Source organism: Pseudophryne corroboree, chromosome 2, assembly GCF_028390025.1.
Source record: "Pseudophryne corroboree isolate aPseCor3 chromosome 2, aPseCor3.hap2, whole genome shotgun sequence".
NCBI lineage: Eukaryota > Metazoa > Chordata > Amphibia > Anura > Myobatrachidae > Pseudophryne > Pseudophryne corroboree.
This window is the reverse complement of record NC_086445.1, coordinates 157350502-157371573: the sequence shown is the minus strand read 5'-3', so window position 1 is coordinate 157371573 and position 21072 is coordinate 157350502. Positions and strand designations below refer to the sequence as shown.

General features: G+C 43.7%; 1 protein-coding gene across 5 annotated transcripts in view; it reads left to right on the top strand.

The window, feature by feature from the left end:
* LOC135004924 (stomatin-like) overlaps positions 1-13022 on the top strand; it is a 159513-nt gene extending 146491 nt beyond the window's left edge. For 4 of the 5 annotated variants that reach the window (XM_063951863.1, XM_063951864.1, XM_063951862.1 and 1 more), the window contains 6 exons: positions 4806-4909; positions 4991-5063; positions 8047-8129; positions 10199-10402; positions 11553-11687; positions 11918-13022. In XM_063951863.1, coding sequence (XP_063807933.1) covers positions 4806-4909; positions 4991-5063; positions 8047-8129; positions 10199-10402; positions 11553-11687; positions 11918-12106 — 788 coding nt within the window. In that variant the 3' untranslated portion in view covers positions 12107-13022. The remainder of the gene's footprint in view (positions 1-4805; positions 4910-4990; positions 5064-8046; positions 8130-10198; positions 10403-11552; positions 11688-11917) is intronic. The other variant, XM_063951866.1, reaches the window with a different exon arrangement.
* The last annotated feature ends 8050 nt before the right edge of the window (positions 13023-21072 follow it).

Below are 21072 nucleotides of genomic sequence, written 5' to 3'. Positions count from 1 at the left end.
ACCAGTAGTTTCTTCATCAATCCAACCATGTATTAAAGCAGCATCCAGTAATTTATCCAATCGGCTTTTAAAGATCAACATCGGGTCACTCGGTAGTGGTCTATATGTATCACAGTCCGCAAGTTGTCTCAATGCCTCAGAATTATAATCACTGGTATCTAATAGAACCACTGCCCCATCCTTGTCGGCAGGTCTCACGGTAACCCGTGAATTATTCTTTAGATCACTTAAAGCTCTTCTCTCAGCCCCAGTAAGATTGTATCTACATTGTTTGTGTTTTGCAAGTGACTTTTTTACATCCTGATTTAACATCCTAGTGAAAGTCCTTATACAAGGATTTAGGGATGGGGGATCATAAGTACTCTTTCTCTTAACGATTTTAGGGGTTTGAGCATTAGTCATAGGATTAGAAAATTTTTCGATGAGTCTCAATTTCCTACCAACCTTAAATCTATCAATAGCCCAATTTAAAATCGTTAAATCTAGGTGTAGGTATGAAACTCAAACCTCTGGAGAGCAAACTAGTTTCTGAGGGTGAGAGTTTATATGAGGATAAATTAATCACCGATTTTTCGTTGCTTTCGGTTGTTTTTTCTTTTCTTTTATATTTGCCCTGCCGGAGGTGGGGCCTTCTGCGTTTAAAGGCAATTCCCCAAATTGTGATCGGGTATTGGCTCTAGGTAGAGGGGGTTTTGAGCGTGTCTGAGAGTCGGAAGAATCCCTCTCTGAAGAGGAGTAGCTGTCAAAGTTTGCCTGATTCTGTTTATATCTGTTACCCCTGAACCTAAAGGAGGGGTTTTCATTCCCGGTCAGCCAATTGTAGACTCTGTGATCATTATAATCCCGATCAACCTTTTCAAGTTTAGATCGTTTAAAGGAAATAAGGTCTTTACGATATTTATCGGTTTGTTGTTTAAGTTTAGTCATCCATTGTTGTGTGTTATCCTTTTGTAGAGAATCAATGGCTGCCGGTTTAAAACTGGTGATCTCAGTTCTAAGCTTTTTCAGGTCACTCCCTACTTCCTCAATTACCAGAAGGAGCAGATCGAACTAGCACTTATTTAAAATAGAGCACCATTTACTACAAAAGGACGGGTTGCCCCTACCAATTGTAGGGATATTTTTCAAACGAAAGCCCCGTGGGATCTGCTTCTTTCGGAAATAGTCGGAAAGAAACTGTCCATGTAATAGTAAATCTATCTCCCTCTTTTCAAGATTCAGAAGTTTATGATATAGGTCTAGAGCACTTTCTGCTGGAATCTGTTCAAAATCGCTAAACTCAGACAACACACGTTCAGCATCCTCATCAGTAAATGCCAATGAATCATGTTCAGCCGCATGTAGTAAATCAGTAGAGACAAGGTTCTCCATCTAAAAAATAGATCAGCAGTGTCTACTCACACTAGACACATCCCATCTATTAGTCTATACCACTGAGTCAGGTCACAGAGCACAAAAAAATTAAATAAAGAAAAAATGAAAATATTATAACACCAGAAGAATTTTCTCCATAGTATTATATAAATAACATTTCATAAAAAATATATCCGTAAGAAAAACATAGAAAAAAGAAAAGGCAAATATCCGTTTGAACTTAATGGAAAAACAGTCCACTGGTCATCAAGGTCCAATCCATTCAATCAAGAAATTAAAAAAAAGGCTTCCAAAGTAGATTAATTAAATCCATATCATATGATCACTGGTGCAGGACATCATTTGCAAAGTCATGCAAAATATCATATATAGGGTAGTGTCCACACTCACGTGTTATAAAGATATAATATATATATATATATATATATATATATATATATATATATATATATATATATATATATAGGAAGGGGCATCATAGCATGGGCTTTCTCTGAGATCAATCTAGTCATGCCCCTTCCTCACAATGCAAGCGCCTTATGTTCCTATTGAAAAAAATGAGGGGGAGGGGGGCGCCAATTATCTCACTGACACAGGGCACAAAAAAGTCTAGTTATGGCTCTGGCCCCAGTTGCCCCACCCTCGTTACGCCACTGGTGTAGGGTGCAAACTGTGCTTTTTGTAACTTTTCTCTAAGACTGTGCTGGCGAAGAAGAGATGGAATGCAATATAACCATATTCTTAAGTTTGTTATATAAGATGTGACAAGCCAAGTGTTTAAGCTGTAGGGAGAGGAGATACTTGCTTTAACCATATTTGTATCCTTTAAAGTTTTGTGCAAGAGGAGAGAAATAAAGTGGTATATTTTCGTAAGAGAAGGTTTGGTGCCAAATTATTATTATTATTATTATTATTATCATTTATATATATGGTGCCACAAGAATTCTGCATCTCCTAACAAAGTACATAAACAAATGAGCAAAACAAGAAAACAGCGACTTACAGTACAAGACAATGTAGGACAAGTACATGGTATATAAACCTTGCTGCATCAGCAGTCGTGACACTGAAATCATAAGGGTGGCAGAAACGGGATCAGTATTAAGTCCTGCTGGACGGGATTCCGGAGGTCGAAATCCCGCCGCCGGAATCCCGACCACACAATCCCGACGGGTGGCGAGCGGAACGCAGCCCCTTGCGGGCACGGTGCCTCGCTACGCTCGGCACACTAATTTATTCTCCCTCTCCCACGGAGGGAGAATATGTCGGGATTGTGCCGGTCAGGATTCCGGCGTCGGTATTTTGACCGCCAGGATTCCGTCCGGCAGGGTTCTTGACCGCATCCCGCAGAAACAGCGGCCTAGGTAGGAGAAGGAAAAGCACATGAGGGGAGAGGGCCCTGCTCGTGATAGCTTAGATTCTAATAGGGAGGTTCAGACAGACAGGGGTGACAGATGGGGTAGACAGAGGGTTAGGATGAGAGGTGAGTTTAATAAAGAAGAGGATCTTGAGAGCCGTTTGAAGTTTTGTAGAGAGGTGGAGACAGCAGCAGCTTCTACTTACTAAACGTAGGGGGGCTGCTGCTACCCCTGTGCCTGGAGAGGAGTGTTGACAGCTAGCCCTGGCTCCTGGCACCTGTGCAATAGTTTTGTCTGGTGCTGGGACCAGAGCAAGCGCAGACACCGCGCTGTGACTGTGCATGCACAACCCCCCCCCCCCCCGAATCTATGGACTGCATCGACTGCAGCCCATAGAAGCCGAATTGGGTTGTGGGAAAGACAGGGAGTGGCTTCCAACATGAAGCCAGTTCTTTGCTTATCGCAGCCCATTCTGGCAGTCCCAGGGGGAGCAAACACCTCCCAATGGGACTGCCTTGTGTGTCTGTGACTGACAGGTACGACTTCCAATAGGAAGTCATTGCCAGTCACAGTGAAGCCAGTGCAGTCACAGACTGCATCTGCCTCATTGACACTGAGAGGGGTGGCAGATTTTACCTGGGGGGTTGCAGCCCTGCAGCCCATAGGTAAAATCCACCACTGGGTGGAGAGTCTTATAGGGAGAGAAAGAGAATTCCAGAGATAGGGAGTAACACATGCAAAATCTTAGAGAAGGGAGTGGGAGGAGGTAATCAGTAGGGAGGAGAGGCAGCATGCATTTGTGGAGTGAAGAGGATGGGCGGGCATGTAAAAGGAGATATGGTCAGAGATGTAAACGGGATAGAAATGGATGATGGTTTTGTGAGTGTGAGAAGCTTGAATCGGGCTCTGAAGGAGAAGCGGAGCCAATGTAGGGCTTGCAGGACATGGCAGGCAGACATACTGTAGTACATTTGGAAAGGAAGATGAGCCGAGCAGCATCATGGAGGACAAATTGGAGTGGAGGCCGGATAGGAGGAAGTTAGGGAGGCTGGATAGGAGGAAGTTACAGTAGTCCAATTTGGAGATGACCAATGAGCAGATATGGGTTGGGTCTAATTCAGACCCTGTTACTGATGAGTAAAAATTGCTAGGTAGCAATTTTTGCACACCTGCACATGCACATACGCCACTACGCGCATGTAAAAGGTCCTAAACTATGTTCCCTGCAGAACTCAGTTTAAGACTGGGAGGCGGGCAGGAACAGGGTGCTGATGACGCGTTTTGTGGGCGTCGATGCTAAGTTTAAGGGACGTGGTCCGGACAACGGGGCGGGTCGTGGCAGCTGCGTGGCGTCACACGCAGCCGCTGCACCCAAAAACATGGCGGGTAGCCACCGCGAGAGATGCTTTCGCATGTCTGCGGGGGGGGGGGGGGGCAGGACCTAGCATGCGAGGTGGCCTTGCCCTGTGCTTGGCGTCCCCCCGCGTGCCAGAGAAAATGATCGTAGATGTGCGTTTTTTTGCACATCTACGATCAGGTCTGACTCATCCCCTTAGTAGCCTCTAGAGTAAGAAACGGTCTGTTTGTGGAGATGTATTTGAGATGGGCACGGCAGAACTGCGACATGTACTGGATGCGTGCTTTGAAGGAGAGGGAGGAGTCAGTGCACTTGGGGGCTAGAGGAGATTGTTGTGCCATCATTAGATAATGCAATTGTAGGAAGCATAGTTATGCAGGAGGGTGGGAAGATAATTAACTCAGTCTTTGACATTGTTAGTTTAAGAAAGCGCTGGGATATCCAGGGAGAGATTACCACCTGTACGGTGATGTGGACAGTGGACACTTTGTGGCACTGTATAAATAAAAGAAACAAAGACCTGCTCTTCCTCTGTCTCAGACCCAGCATTTTGTTTCTAGTTCCTCTAACTTGTCCACTGTCTCTGTCACTTACTGTCACTGCTAGATCCTGGTCCCCTGGTGACTCTTACCTGCTGTGTCACCTGGCCTCACGCCGGCTGTGAACAGGGTGCTATGTCAGGAGTTATACAATGTCTTCCTGTGTGATGCTTTCAGATGCAGGAAAAGGAGGTATTGGCGTCTGTGGCTGGATCCTACTGATCTTATCCGCACTGTTTGCTGCCATCACCTTCCCGCTGTCCATCTGGTTCTGTGTTAAGGTAATTGCGCGCAGATCCACTATAAGGCCAGGTCTCCTGACACATAAACTAATCCACTTTATTGTTTGCAATATATACTAGATAATTAAAGAATATGAACGCGCTGTTGTGTTTCGGTTGGGCCGTATCATCTCAGGAAAAGCTAAAGGGCCAGGTAAGTTCTGTTTGGAGGTGTATATTCCACATAGGTTGGGTTTAGATGTATTTTTGTATATTTAGGGGGGGTTGGGTACAGGATCCCGGCGGTCAAAATACCAACGCCAGAATCCCGACCGTGAGAATGCCGAAAGGGGAGCCAGCGGAACGAAGCCCCTTTCGGGCTCGGTGGCTCGCTTCACCACCACAGGTTCTATTCCCACTCCATGGGTGTTGTGGACGCCGAGGAGTGGGAATAGCTGTGGCAGTGCTGCCGGAACTCTGGTGGTCGGGATTCCAGCGTCTGTATTTTGACCATTGTGATTGCAACTACATCCTATTTAGGGGCATATTTATCAAAAAATGTTTGCTGAATATCCCCCAGAAACACCCGTTTTGGGAAGTACCCACACATATTAAGGATCCTCTGAATGTATGTATGGGAAACTGTAGCAGACACCTGAGGCCTTATTCAGGTTTGTTAGCAAACCAAAAAAGCAAGCAAATGGGAAAAACCATGTTACACTGCAGGTGGGGCAGATGTAACACGTGCAGAGAGTTAGCTTTGGGTGGGGTATGTTCAAACTGAAATCTAAAGTGCATGGTAGAAATTAAGCAGCCAGTATTTACCCTGCACTGAAACAACAATATAACCAACCCAAATCTAACTCTCTCTCTGCACATGTTACATCTGCCCCACCTGCATTGCAACATGGTTTTGCCCATTTGCTTACTTTTGTGGTTTGCTATCAAACCTGAATAACCCAGCCCCTCCTCTTCCCGCCCGGCAGCGTTCCCCTATTTCCATTTGGAAATTAGCCCACATAGGTTTCTATGGGGTCTGCTAAAATGGCAATTTTATCAAGCTCCAAGATGCTAAAAATGTACTGGGTTAGATATCTACAGGATCCCACCCCAGCATTGTCCGCTTGCACATGAGCAGTCAGTCAGCAGGCCGCATATGCACAGTAGTGTTGCTGAAGCTCGAACCTGGACATAAAGTCCCATCAGAGCTCCCATCGGAACTCCTGTCCCTGGATGTGTATTTTGTGAAACTCGGACGACACTTAATAATCTTAATGCTGCGATAAGTGTCCATAAGAAATTATAATTATGCTCTATGCTATTGTTTAGTTACCATTGCTTGATTCCTCCAAGGGTATAGGGTGGGGCCGTGACCAAATGTGGGGAAAAAAATTGTTGCAGCGCCGGCGCATCACAGGGGGGCATTTGTCCCCCATAGCAGTGCTGCAAAGGATGACACTGGCCTGAGTAATAAGCAAATACCCACCCTTCCCCTCGACACTTCTGTTTACTACAAAACAAAACTTCTCTGCGGACAGTACCGATGTCGTTGAATTAAGAACAAAAACAATTTTTTTTAAATAATATTTAATTGTAATGAAATGTTCCTAGAAAAATCTCTTTGACAGGTTATTGAATATAGACATAGAATAATAATTGAATTTGTTTCATTATATTACCATATATTGCACCAACAATGGCAGGAAAGCTTTGATACTGTATTTTATAGCACAATGGGGTTCATTCCGAGTTGATCGCTAGCTGAAAATGTTCGCTGTGCAGCGATAATGCAAAAAAATAGCAGTTCTGCGCATGCGTATGCGGCGCAATGCGCACGTGCGACGTACTTTCACAACGGCCGATGTAGTTTTGCACAGGGTCTAGCGAGGCTTTTCAGTCGCAGTGCTGTCGCTGAGTGATTGACATGAAGTGGGCGTTTCTGGGCGTCAACTGACCGTTTTTAGGTAGTGTTGGGAAAAACGCTGGCGTGCCAGGAAAAACGCAGGCGTGGCTGGGCGAAGGCAGGGCGTGTTTGTGACGTCAAAACAGGAACTGAACAGTCTGAAGTGATCGCAAGCGCTGAGTACAGGGCCGTCTTAATGGCAGTGTTGGCCCCTGGGCACAGCAATGCATTGGGCCCCCTACCCATCCTCCAGTGGTAGGGGTGGGGTGTGCTATCAGCGGCAGCTTTGATGTCCCGCGGGCGGCAGGGGTGTTCTATCTTCCGCTCAGCATGTTGGACCTGGAGCAGTAATTTCTGCCTATTGCTCCTTTACTGCACAAATGGGGTGGGAGGGAGAACACTAAACTGTAGAAGGGGGCATTGGGCTGAATGAAGGGGCCCTGGTACATGACTTCCAGGGTGATAGGGGGTGTTTAATACACACAGGAGGGGTGGAAAGTAGAGTGGGCTTAATATTCATCATTTTCCGGTGGGAGGGCAGCTTGCTTGACTGCAGATATCTCAAGTTCATGAAAATATATTTCTTAGCTTTGAATGGGATAAAAAAACTAGAGTGTCCCACCTGTCAGGAGGTACTCGGAACTTGGGGATCAGAGTTCAGGAGCCAGAGCAATCCTTCAATGAATATATAAAACTGTATACCAGGCGTGTGGAGCTGGAGCAGGGACCAGCTGCTGGAAGGCTAATATCTCTGGTTCTGGGCATAGTAGAGACAAGCTGCCAGTGTCCAGCAAAAAGGGAGAGTCCCAGCTTTTGGATTATACCCTCAGAAAATCTCTATGTCAGACAGAACCCGAGATATCTGGCTGGGAAGAGTAATTAACAGGCTCGGATGGGGACCACTGCTTTCACCTTGGATATCTCTGGTTCCCCAAGGCCGATTTTCAAAAATCTGGTACCCCTGGAAAGAGGGGACCCTCAGCTATCAGCCTAGGGCCCTTATACTCCTGGGGCCCTTGGGCAAGAGCCCATTGAGCCCATACGAAAAGACGGCCCTGGCTGAGTAGGTCTGAAGCTTCTCTGAAACGGCACAAAATTATTTTGTAGCCACTCTGCAATCCTTTCGTTCGCACTTATGCTAAGCTAAAATACACTCCCAGTGGGCGGCGGCATAGCGTTTGCACGGCTGCTAAAAACTGCTGGCGAGCGATCAACTCGGAATGACCTCCAATGTGCCGGGATCATTTTAGAAAACCTGTATGTCCTGCACTGATGATCTTCTCCGTATATACAGGGTTGATGTTCATACTCCCATGCACAGATACCTTTATTAAGGTGGATCTCAGAACGATATCCTTTGCAATCCCACCACAAGAGGTAGGTATGGGGCTAGTGGCTGTCATTTGTCAATTCTAGCCGAACCACTATCAACTTTCTGCATTTCTTTCTCCTCCTTCACCTCCTCATTAATCATTCACATCAGTCCTTAGTCATTAAAACATATTGTACAGTAAGTACAGTGAATATTTACTCATTCACATCAGAGTTTACAACTTCCTACCACTAACACACACTAGGGGCCAGATGTAATGAAGTCCGAGTTGGCCGGGGGTGCGGGTTCCTGGCCGAACTGGAATGTTTTTTTAAAGTGGCAATCATGTACAAGGCAAAACCATGTCTTGTAAATTATTGCCACTTTAAAAAAATGTCCGAGTTCAGCTGGGATCCCACACCTCCGGCCAATTCGGACTTCATTACATCCGGCCCTAGGGCTAATTTTGTGAGAGACCAATTAGCTTATCAGATTTTATTTGTGGGACTCTGTAGCTCCTGGAAGATATGTGCCAAGGCAAAATACTACATTGGCTATTAAGATATGAGAGGTTCGGTTTTGTTGAAAACCGAACACATCAGAACTTTGGAGGTCCAAGTAGAACCGACTCCCGACTCAGATCAATTCTGGGAATCCGAGTGAACCGAATCAAGAGCCTTGTCTGCCCTCAAGTTTGGAACTCTGATTTAAAAAATGAATCTTGGTTTTGGATTTCATGATTTCAGGTGCCATTGTACTCAGGAGAGTGTATGGTGAGGTGGCAAAATTGACTGGACATGTCTAGAAATGTATGTTATTGAGTTAATAATACCATAGCAACAAAAACAGGTCCAAGTTACAGGATATTAGCTGTTTGTATTGATTTCTATCAATTTTTAAAGAATCTCAGATCCAAAACCAAACCCAAAAGTGAACCCAAATTACTTGAGGGTGATTTTGCAAAACCAAAACACGATGATGATTTAGAACCAAAACACTGGGGTCTGAGATAGAGATGTGTCGTGTTTTAGTTCTAATTTCTTCGTCGTGTTTTGGTTTTGCAAAAGCACCCTCAAGTGTTTTAGGTTTGGAATTCAGATTTAAAATCAAAATCTTGGGCTTTGTATTTCTTGAAATGGATAAAAAAGCTAAAATCATTTAATTTTTGCAATCCAAAACCTGAAATTCTAATTTAAAATCATAATTCCATACTGTGTGAAGATCCGAAACAGGACTCGGTTTGGTTCGTATCTCAGGAGATCTGAGCCGGGACTTGGGGCCTAATTCAGACCTGATCGGTGCTGTGCGTTTTCGCACAGCAGCTGATCAGGTCTGAACTGCGCATGTGCCAGTGCCACAGTGCGCCGGCACATGCCAGACTCCCCTGTGACTGCCTCTGCCTGATTGACAGGCAGAGGTGTTCACTAGGCGGGAGGGGGCGGGCCGGCGGGGTTTGTCCGCCGTTTTAGGGGCGCAGTCCGGGCAACACAGGCGTGTCCGGACCGTGCAGGGGGAGGCCCGCGGTAGCTGTGTGATGTGACACGCAGCTGTTGCGATCCTCGCAGCGACGAGTAGCTCCCTGCCAGCGCGCAGGAGCTGCGCTGGTAGGGAGCTACTCTTCAAGTACAAAAGCATTACCACTGTGCGATGCTTTTGTACTTGTGCGGGGGGGCGGGCCTGACATGCGGGGCGGACTAGCCCTGCGCTGGGCGTCCACCCGCATGTCTGTGTGACTAATCGTAGATGTGCTAAATTTAGCACATCTACGATCAGGTCTGAATTCGGCCCTTGGTGAGGTTCAGATCAGTAAAATTCGGGTGGGTTTAGATTTATAAAGAACCGAACCGTACATCTCTACTCTGTGAACATATCTAGTTATTATGGAACGTGTACATAATTATTGAAATTGTAGTATAAGATTTCCAATGCATTAAATTAATGCATATCCATGAATTACATTTTCTGTCAATTTACCCATTCATTTGGAACTTGCAGTATCATTGACAATCAATTTCTATCCAAATATGTGTACTTCATTTGTTTCTCATATCTTGCTTCTTTATGTACAGCAGATCAGTAGTTTCTGCATTGTTATTGGTAAGTACTGAGTTGTTTGTATTTTATTGTATCGTAGATCCTCACTAAAGATTCTGTAACGACCACCGTAGACGGAGTTGTGTACTACAAGATTGAGAGTGCAATTAAATCTGTGGCAAATGTGAACAATGTTCATTTAGCCACTGCCCAACTAGCCCAGACAACTCTGAGGAACATCTTAGGAACACAAACTCTTTCCAGCATCTTGTCAAACCGTGAGGAGATTGCCCACAATATCCAGGTAAGATTATGGTACTTGTATTGAGGGCAGGTAGTAGTTACGGCTGGGTGCCAAAGCGGGCCAATAGAGCTTCAGTGGGCCAACAAATCTCACAGTCCTCCTATTTGCCAACCTCAGAGATTTTTTATTTCTTGTAATGAAAAAGGTCAACAGAGTCATTAGGTCAACATGAAAAAGGTAGACAGTAGGGAAGGTCGACCTGACAAAAAGTTGACACAAAACAGGTTGACATAACATTTGAAAGTTTTTTGGGTGTTGTTTTTGCCTTGAAAGCATGTGGAACCCCAAATAGTGTACGGTGTCCCCTCATATAGCTTGCTTTACTCGCAAAGCTTCAGGCAAGGTTACTATCCCAATCTTAGTCACCGTGGATGTTAAGTATGAAAAAGTTGATTTAAATGCTAATACTCCCCAAAAAGCTGTGTTAACCATATGTGTGTCGACCATAGGTGTGTCAATCATTTCAACCTGTCATCTGTAAGCACTGTTGACCTGTTATGTGTCGGCCTATTGACCATGTTGACCTTTTGACCATGTCGACCTTTTGACCATGTCGACCATTAGTGGTTAACCTAATGACTGTCGACCTTTTAATGGTTGACCTATAGTTCGGATACCGTTATTGTGAATGTCGACATGTTGAATGTCTACATAATGAATACATATGAAGACTATGGGCCTTATTAAATTATTATAAATAAATAATTTGCTACTGCGCATGCACAAAAAATATTCTGAAAACCCCAACAGCGCATGCGTTACCCTGAGTGTGCGCGAAAAGAGCTATTGCGTACGTGAGAGATGGTATCAGAATTTGAGAGACAAAGAGATGGGCGTTCCTGGGCGTTGAGTGCTACTACATGCTACTACACACAGGAAATGCTTAGACTAGCTTTTGCATATTATTGCACCCCTGACTCCGGCTAGAGCAGGCTGCAGCAGCACTCACCTCTGAGCCAAGTCTTGTCAGGTCATGTTGGAGCGTTAAAAATGAATATACCTACTGATTAACTCTCTTCAGAGAATAGATGATTTATACCTATTAGTATAGGCATTGTGTTTATTGCATAGATTTATTATTGTGTTTATATATTTAGCTTGAACAAAGGTTGAGCGGACTAATACATAGTGCTGCATTTATGTGTTATAGTCAATACTGGATAACGCTACTCACCAATGGGGAGTGAAGGTGGAACGCGTGGAGATGAGAGATGTGCGGCTTCCTGTACAGATGCAGAGGGCTATGGCCGCTGAGGCAGAAGCTGTACGAGAGGCCAGAGCTAAGGTAATTATCACCAGTGTCTTCCTGCAAGCTGTAAATTATATATTAGTATAAGTAGGAGCCATGGTATGTTTTTTTTATAACCTGAACCTATAGAACATCCCATACACTGGCAGCCATAGGCAGAGTAATGGTGTGAAGCAACTGGTAAACTGATGTGGCCAGATGTATAAATCTCCAGTAATTGATAATGTTATGATATAGTATTAATGCTTGTGTGTTTATCATTACAGATCGTAGCGGCAGAGGGTGAGATGAATGCTTCTCGGGCTCTGAAAGAAGCGTCAATAGTTCTATGCGAATCGCCTGCAGCTCTACAGCTGCGCTACCTGCAGACACTGAATACAATTGCAGCAGAGAACAATTCCACAATTGTATTCCCGCTCCCCATCGACCTCCTGCAAGGCATCATTAAAAAATGATCACCTCTGGGTTCTAGAACCTACTTGAGGATTGGATTATTACATACATTGTATAAAGAAAACATATTCGATATGTAACTTCCTGTAGAATCTAACGTTATGATAAGATACAGAATTGTTGATGTAAGACAGTTATTTTTATTCAGAAAACCCATACTGTACTGCGACTTTAGTTAACCCCCTTCTATATATTAGATTATAAAAGGGGGAGGGATTAGTTACTATTTGTTATGTGGGTGCGGCTGCTAACCCCCAGAGATGGTCCTCTGCCAAACAGGACCTATAGATAATGTATCTCAGGGGGAGCCTATTGATACCATTTCAAATAAACTTATATTGTGTGTGGATATGATGAGAATAACTTATATCATTGAGTACAGCCAAGTAAAAACTATATAGCAATTTATTAAGACATTTAGAACAATAAAAATAACAGCCTATTGTGGCATATATAAAAAATTGCTGTACATAAATAAGCTTTAGATTTTCACTTGTATGCTTTAGATTTTCTTTGATTCAGTACATTCTCAAGCAATATGTCATCCAACGTGTTTCGTCAACAAAGACTTCATCAGGGGTGTCTTTTAAGAGAAACAAACAAGAAAGGTCATTATATGCATATTGTAGTATTAGTATCGTAAATTTAGACAAAACTTTCTGTTTCAATAACGGAAACTTCTTACACATAAAGAGGTAAAAAAGGAGAAAAACGGAAGTGGGGACATAGAAGAAGTGAAAAAGTTGGAATGGACGATGACAGAATGGAGGAGAGCTCATCCAGAAGGTTTACAAAAGAGTATAGCAACATCTGTACATTTTCTATATATATGGAGAGTTTGTTGCACTCATTATTTCATACAATATGAAATCTTTACATATCATTTTATAGTGTTGTCTAATAAAAACCGAGAATATTCGTGGCTTGTTTAATTGGTTCCAAAGCTAGATAACCTTTTAATTTATTTAAATTAGGTATTTACTCGAGATAGTGTGAAGAACTTTAAAAATGCGTCTAGATGTTAATAGTCGGTACTTTAATAGGTGGTAATTATTGATGTAAATAAATTATGCAAAAGAACATTCTTTTTAAAGTATTTGGTTCAGGTCTCTAGGCACTTACTTGCTATTAGAAGCTTCTATTAATCGAATTTCTTCTTCTATAGATCTAGAAAAAAAACTCCCCAGTGCTTGTCTTCCTTTCAGTGGGGCCTACCTAATTTGTAATGAATATAGACTATATTAATATAGACTAGTTGGATATGAAACCAGTCATTAATTTATTTAAACTAAATTACTTACTGAATCCTGTGGTTAGGAATTCGCACTTTATGGAGGTGGGTCCCAAATAAGTCCTTATTCCTCCTAATGTGCATGACAATTAGTGACAGTGGCATCCATTAGCTTTGTGAAACAAATTGACAAATGCCTACAGTGTTTTAAAAGTGATTCTTACCTAAGTTTCTTTCCTTTTAGTCAGTCTATGCAGTCTTGGAGTCAGAAAGGCAATGACGTCCAAGTCTCCAGGCTGCTGTATTTATACCCCTACTAATGTTATGTCATTTCCTGCTCTGTGGTCATTGGTGGACTCCATACATTAATCTATATTATTAAATGTCTCCATTTAGTGCTAAGAATCTTTTAGTTATCGTGTAGATTAGCCTTTATATAGTGCCTATTAATAGTGTTCCAGTGAAGTAAACGATAGAGGCTAGCTAAGGGCTTAATAGCCCGTTTGCGTTTCATTCGCAGTTACCTGCTGCTTCCGGGTTGCGTTCCAAGCCTCACTGTGATAATGTCATTGGTGATTCAGAGGATCCTGGTTATCGTGTCAAGTAAACCTTTTAAGCTGTTTAAAGTGCGGCTACGGCTGTAACGCCGCTTTGGGGTGTGTTCTGAAATCCATAAGTGTTATTTACATTATAGGTAATGGTTGTCAGGCTTAGAAGCCCATTTGGAACGCATCCGTGACTAAACATCATATCCGGTATGCGTTCCATGCGGTGCTTCCGCTTATGCGCGCCTGCGCATTAAGATCAAATAGCGAACCTGATATGGTTCAATATTGCTTCTTGGTTCATGTAGCGTCTGTGTCCTAGACTCCCAATGTGTGCATGAGCATTGTGCATTGGGATCTGTTGGTAAACCTGGTGTGGTTCAATTTACCGCTTCCTGGTTTTAAATAGCGCCTGTGACCTAGAGTCTTTTTCATTAGACTTTTAACAAAACCACATTTCTATTAGTTTTTAGTACCTATTGAGAACGGATGGGGGCTTAGTGAATTCATCTACTGAGGAGTGTTGTCCCTAAAATTTAGTTTATCTACCCAAGTGTTTTATTTAGAACTGGTTTCCATTATTCACCAACACTTTACAATCCAATGCCAGTGATACATTCAGTGATACAAATTAATCTATCAATAGTGCAAATGGTATATCATAGTAATAGCCAACCAAATGTGCATAGATTTCGCTAAACACAAATCCACAACATTACTGTGTTCACTCTTTCTTTGGGTGAACATTAGTGATGCAAATATACAATTATGACTCAATAGCCAAACGTGGACGCAGAAACAGCATAACAAAAATATAGTCTACTAGGTGATTCATCGCGCCCTACGGGCGCTCTTCACACCGTCGTAAGGGGCTACGCCCCCTTAACCCTTGCACACCCTTGTGGCGTGCAATATTTTTATTATATGGAGTATTACATCCAATCATAATTGTGTGAGTGGTTAAATATTGCACGGACAAAGGGCGTGCAATGGTTAAGGGGTGGAAGGCCCTTGCAACGGCGTGAACAGCGCACGCAGGGCCTGGTGAATCACCTAGTAGGTGCTTTGGTTGGGGGAGTAGGGGGCGCGGGGAAGAGGCGGATGGGATCCTGGGGTGCCACGGCAGTGGTGCCGCAGGTGGGGGAGGGAGCGTGGATGCTGCGGGTGGTGGTCTGGAGCCGCTGCGGGTGGGGGAGGAGCAGTTGCAGGCGTTGCCCCGGGTGAGGGAGGGGCGGATGCAGTGGTGTGGCGGGAGGTACTGGTGCGGGGTCGCTGCGGGTGGGAGTCCGGAGCTATCGCGTGTGCTTGAGGGGGTGTGTGGGGGTGCCGCGGATGGGGCCCGGAGGTACTGTGAGTGGGGGAGGGGCGGGTAATGCTTATCCTGCTTCTCCTCCTGTCAGCAGCTAAGCTGCTGTCCTCCCTTTGGCAGTGTCTCTCCCGGCGACTCGCACAGCAGGCAGTCCTATTGTTTGCGCCGGTGTCCCAACGCGGCGCATTACAGGGAAGAAGATGTACGCAATAAACTACAGCTCCCAGCAGCCCTAAGGGGCAGAATGCTTCGGTGCTAAGGGCTGCTGGGAGCTGTAGTTTATGTAGTGCGTCTACTTCCCTGTAATGCGGCGTGTTGGGACAATGTAAAAGGTGAGAGTGCTGTGCAGTGTCAGTTAACACTGCACACAGGGCCGGCGCTAGCCGCTCAGCAAAGGGATGCAGTGCAGGGAGGCACCAGGAAAGAGAGACGCTCTGCATCCCTGTGCTGAGCTTCTGCTGCTATCCCTGCTGCTGGCGGCTGCTGTCACACATGCAGCGGAGCCGGAAGCACAAAACCTTTTCTCCCCCTCGGCGCTGTCAGCACAAAACCTCCTCTCCCCCCTCCCCTCCCCTGTGTGACATTCAGTGGCCAGGAGGGAGCCAAAATGGGCAGAGCTAGATGGGAGTAAGGGGCGGAGCTACACAGGACCATGCTGCAGCAGGAGGATGAGCTGCTACAGCTTCGGCCAGCCAGACTTCATTTAGATAAGTGTCTGGAAAGAGAGTGAGTGTGTGTGTGTATATACAGTATATACTGTATATATGTGTGACTGTGTATGTGTGTAATGTATGTACAGTATGTGTGTGTGTGTTTGTATATATATGTGTCTGTTGTGTGTGTGTATGTGTGACTGCTGCATAATGTGTGTAAGCGTCACTGGTACAGGGGGCGTTACGTGTCTAAGCGGCACTGGTACAGATGGCGTTACATGTGTAAGCGTCACTGCTACAGGGGATATTACGTGTGTAAGCGTCACTGCTACAGGGGGTGTTATTTGTGTAAACGTCACTGGTACAGGGGGGGCGTGACATGTGTAAGCGACACTGGTTTAGGGACATTACATGTGTAAGTACTACAGGGGTCATTATGTGCGATGTGCATTTGTAAAGTATGCGAGGGTGCAAATTTATAGTTTGCAGGGGGGCGCCGAACACTCTAGCAACGGCCCTGACAGCACACCCACTGCACTGCACAGCACTGTCACCTTTTACATTGTTTCAGCGTCCATACATTACCCTCTGTAATATCACCCTCTCTATCCTTACATTAGCCATCTTGGGGCTTCCAGGCCAGCAGCCCAGGTGCTGTGTTGCGGAGTCAGGGCCTCTGGGGATCTGGGTGCGGCTGTGGCGGGGAGGCACTTCTGTGACATCACACGCTGAGCAGGCCCCGGGGCTCAGAGAGTATGCGGCGCAGGGAGGCCTATGAAAGTCTTCCGCTGCGCCACTTTCATACACATCTATGCCGGTGGCCACAGCAGCTTTTGTTCCACCTGCGGCGCGGCTAGGGAGTGGGGATTGTTGATACCGGAGGGGGCAGGCGGACTGGCAGCAAGACATTAGTGGTCATTCCGAGTCGATTGCTTGCTAGCAGTTTTTAGCAGCTGTGCAAACGCTATGCCGCCGCCCACTGGGAGTGTATTTTCGCAGAATTGCGAACGAAGGGATTGGAGGGCGGGTACAAAACATTTTTGCGCAGTTTCAAAGTAGCTTCAGACCTACTCGACACTTACGATCACTTCAGATCATTCAGTTCCTGATTTGACGTCATGAACACGCCCTGCGTTCGGTCAGCCATGCCTGAGTTTTTCCGAACACTCCCTGAAAACGGTCATTTGACACACAGAAACGCCCTCTTCGTGTCAATCACCCTGCGGCTGCCTGTGCGACTGAAAAGCATTGCTAGACCCTGTGTAAAACTACATCGTTCGTTGTAATAGTATGCTGCACGTGCGCATTGCGCTGCATATGCATGCGCAGAAGTGCCGAGTTTTTGACTGATCGCTGCACAGGGAACGAATGCAGCTAGTGATCACCTTGGAATGACCCCCATAGGACGCTGCAGTAAAAGGATTGTTTTTTCCCCTATTTACAGCACAGAGACTTGCTGCAGATGCAGTGGCATACCCTCCAGCTGCACCTTTTTGGCAGGTACAGTCCCTTTTTTTTATGGTCTGTACCATTTTTTGACTCTCCAAGCTTCCATTGAAAGTATAGGAAAAGGGGCGTGGCCACGCCACTGTACCCGTGACCACGCCCCCTTTTCGAATGTGTATCAGTGTTTATGTGTAAATTGTTGGAGGGTATGATGCTGCAGATGCAGTGGGCCTATTTTGGGGTGTGGGGCTGCATCAGTCCCATTGCTAATCCTGCTCTGTGAAAACACAGCAGGCAAAGGGCAGAGCCTCCCATTGGATGTAACCTGTGTGGGAGGGCGTTTCTCGCCCAATCAGCTGTGGACTGGGTGTAATAGACCTGCCACTAACCCAATGAGAGCTTCTAGCCACGCCCAGCGTTAGAAACCCAGGCACAGAATCACAGGGCTATTATATAGGAGATAACAAAATAGTATTTTATCTTTTTACTCCAATGATACCTAATGTACAACCCAGACATATAGGAAATACAAGGAAGTCTAAGGAATTATATAAGGAAATACAGACCTTTTGACATTTATAAAAATGACACTATGTCTATCCCTTCATTTAAACCCACTGGTGACAGGGAGTTCAAGGTAAATTTCCAGTAGGATTCTCTTTTTGAGAGTTGTAATTCTCTGCTTGCCCCTCTTGGATCTTCTTTAATCTGTTCTAGTATGGTAAATTTTAATCCACTGGTATCAGAATTGTCTATCTCCGTGAAGTGTCTAGGCAGACTATGTGTCACTGTTTTATTTTTTATATTCCTTAAATGTTCAAATATTCGTATCTTAAGGTTCCCTTTTGTTTTGCCCACATACATTAAGTTGCACCTACATTTAATCCTGTATATAACAAAGTTGGAATTGCAATTTAGACAGTCCTTGAGTTTATATAATTTTCCTTCACCTAGTATTATGGGATTTTTTTCCATGTATTTCTAGCATTTGCACTTATTGCAGGGGTAACAGCCTGTTTGTTTTTTAATAAGGAATGCACCTGTTTTGGAATGGGGCTCTTCACGTATCTTCTGGAGTGCACTGGGGGCTATCATACTTTTCAAATTGGGAGCTTTTCAATAAATTATGAAGGGCTTGTCAGGTAAATGGGGGTCTTTTAAAAGTATATCCCAATGTTTTCCTAGTATATTCCTAATTTTCTTATTTTCTTCATTAAATTGTGTGACATATGGTATTCCCTTCTGTTGTTCAATGGGGCTTCTTTGTTTTAATTCAATTAGATGTGTTCTGTTTTTTTCCAAATGCTCGATCCCTATCTGATTCGATTTTCTTCATGTCGTAATCTCTATCTGAAAATCTTTGAGCTAGTATTTTTGATTTACATGGTAATCTTCATCATGACTGCAATTTTTTTTTATCCTTAGGAACTGTGCGTAAGGTACATTCTGTTTCCAAGTTGGTAGATTGCAACTTTCTGCTGGAATATAGCTTTTTGTGTCTGTTTCCTTGAAGTAAGTAGATGGTTTTATTTCTCCAGTAGGTAGCCCTTCTAGTTTAAGGTCGAGATAATCTATTATGGTTTTGTTTTGTTTTGATTATATGTAAATTTCAAATTGTAATCATTCACATTTATGAAAGAGATAAATTCTTCAACTGTATATTCCCTATTAGTCCAAATCATTCTTAAATCATCAATGTACCTCCGATAGAACTTGATGCTTGTATTTTCAATTTTGGTGTTATATACGAATTCGTCCTCCCATTGGCCCATCAGTATGTTTGCATAAGCTGGTGCAAATTTGGTGCCCATGGTTGTTCCTTGGTTCTGTCAATAAAATTCACCTTCAAATTTGAATAATTGTGTTCCAAGACATATCTTATCTCTTTAATAATACATTATTTTTCTTTTGCATTCATGTTTCTGTCTAGTTGTAATATTTTAATAACAGCTTTTAGTCACTAAGCATGGGGAATTGATGAATACAATGCTTGTACGTCAATTGTCAACCATAGGTAGTCTGTCTCCCAGCTGGTTTCTTTTAAGTCTCTTAGAAGGGTAGTAGAGTCTTTGAGGAAAGATCTTTTTTTTATGTAGTTTTGCAATTTTAGATCTGGAAAGTGGGACAAGTTTGCACTTAGTGAATCTAAACCTGATATTATCGGTCTTCCTGGGGGGCAGTCCTTGTTCTTATGTATTTTTGGGATGTGGTAAAACAATGCTTGTCTTGGGTTTTTTGGTGTAGATATAGTCAAATTCCTTCTCACATATTATCCCTTCAATTCTCACATTATTAAGTAGTATAAAAAGCAGTTTCTGATACTCTGTTGGATCTTTCACAAGTTCTATGTAGGTAGATTCATCTTTTACAATCTTATATGCTTCATTTAATGAAGAATGTCTATTTTGTAATACCACAGCCCCCCCCCCCCCTTTGTCAGCTTGTTTGATAACTACTGACGTATTTGTTTTCATTTGTCTTACTGCTTATTGTTCTTGAGGTTTTAGATTGCTATTATATTTATTTGTTTCAACTTTTAGCTTTCTGAAGTCTTCTTTTACTAGATCATAGAATACATCTATCAGTCCTCTTGACTATACAGGGTACTATTTGAAGGGTGGTGCCACCAATGGCCTCTTCAGTTACTGTGGGTCATACAGTATGCTAGTTTTTGGACTGGATTTAAAAAAAAAATTATCTGTAGTGTAAGATTTTGCATGTATTTATTTAGGTCAATGAAAAGGTTACATTTATTCATGTGGGAATCAGGTGAACTTCAATCCCTTATTCAATATCTCTTTTTGTGGTTGGGATAATTGTTTGTTTGTTTGAGAGGTTGAATATTCCTGTTTGTTCTCTTACTGTATGTTGAATTATGCTCTTCTTTTCTTTGGGAGTCTCCCACTGCCCCTCTTTCCTTGTTGCTGTTGTGGAGTCTTCGTTTCGTACCCTGTGGAGAATCTAACCTCCTGAATAGCTCCTCTTTTCTTTGGGAGCGTGGGAACTGTGGTTTCTTTCTACCATCTAAAAACATCTCTAAAAAAATCTCTAAAAAATGTGGAGGTTAGTTGAGGACTTCAAACCTATTTCTGGTGTCCGGATAGTTTCCTCTCCCACAATTTTTTTGGTATTGAGAAGTTTGATATGGATTGGGAGAAAATCTTCTATGTCTTCTTTTTGATTGTTGCCAGTCATTTCTGTCTCGGTAGTTGTTGGAGTATTCCATGGGTCTTTCTCTACTATAATCCTTATTTCTTATTATTCTGGATCTTCCATATAGAAGCCTCAAAAGCTTCTTTCCTCAAGCAGTCCACCTGCTGAACTCCTGACAAACTGCTGAGTTGACTGTTCAGTCACTCTACTCCGATCTTCTGATTGTAATGAACACTGGGGCAGATGTATTAACCTGTAGAAGGCCTAAAGAAGTGATAAACCAGTGATATGTGCAAGGTGATAAAGGCACCAGCCAATCAGTTCCAATATGTAAATTAACAGTTAGGATCTGATTGGCTGGTGCCTTTATCACCTTGCACATATCACTGGTTTATCACTTCCTTATGCATTCTCCAGGTTAATACATCTGCCCCATTGTGTACTTTTACTTATTCCGTATACTGCATATATTCCCCCCCCCCCCACCCTCTTGTCTACGTGTTCCCCCCTGGCTGCTGCACTGTAAACCGAAAACAAATTCCTAGTATATACAAGTATACATAGCCAATAAAGCTGATTCTGACTCTGATTCTGATTGGTATCCCTGAGGCCCTGAATTGTTTTCAGCCCA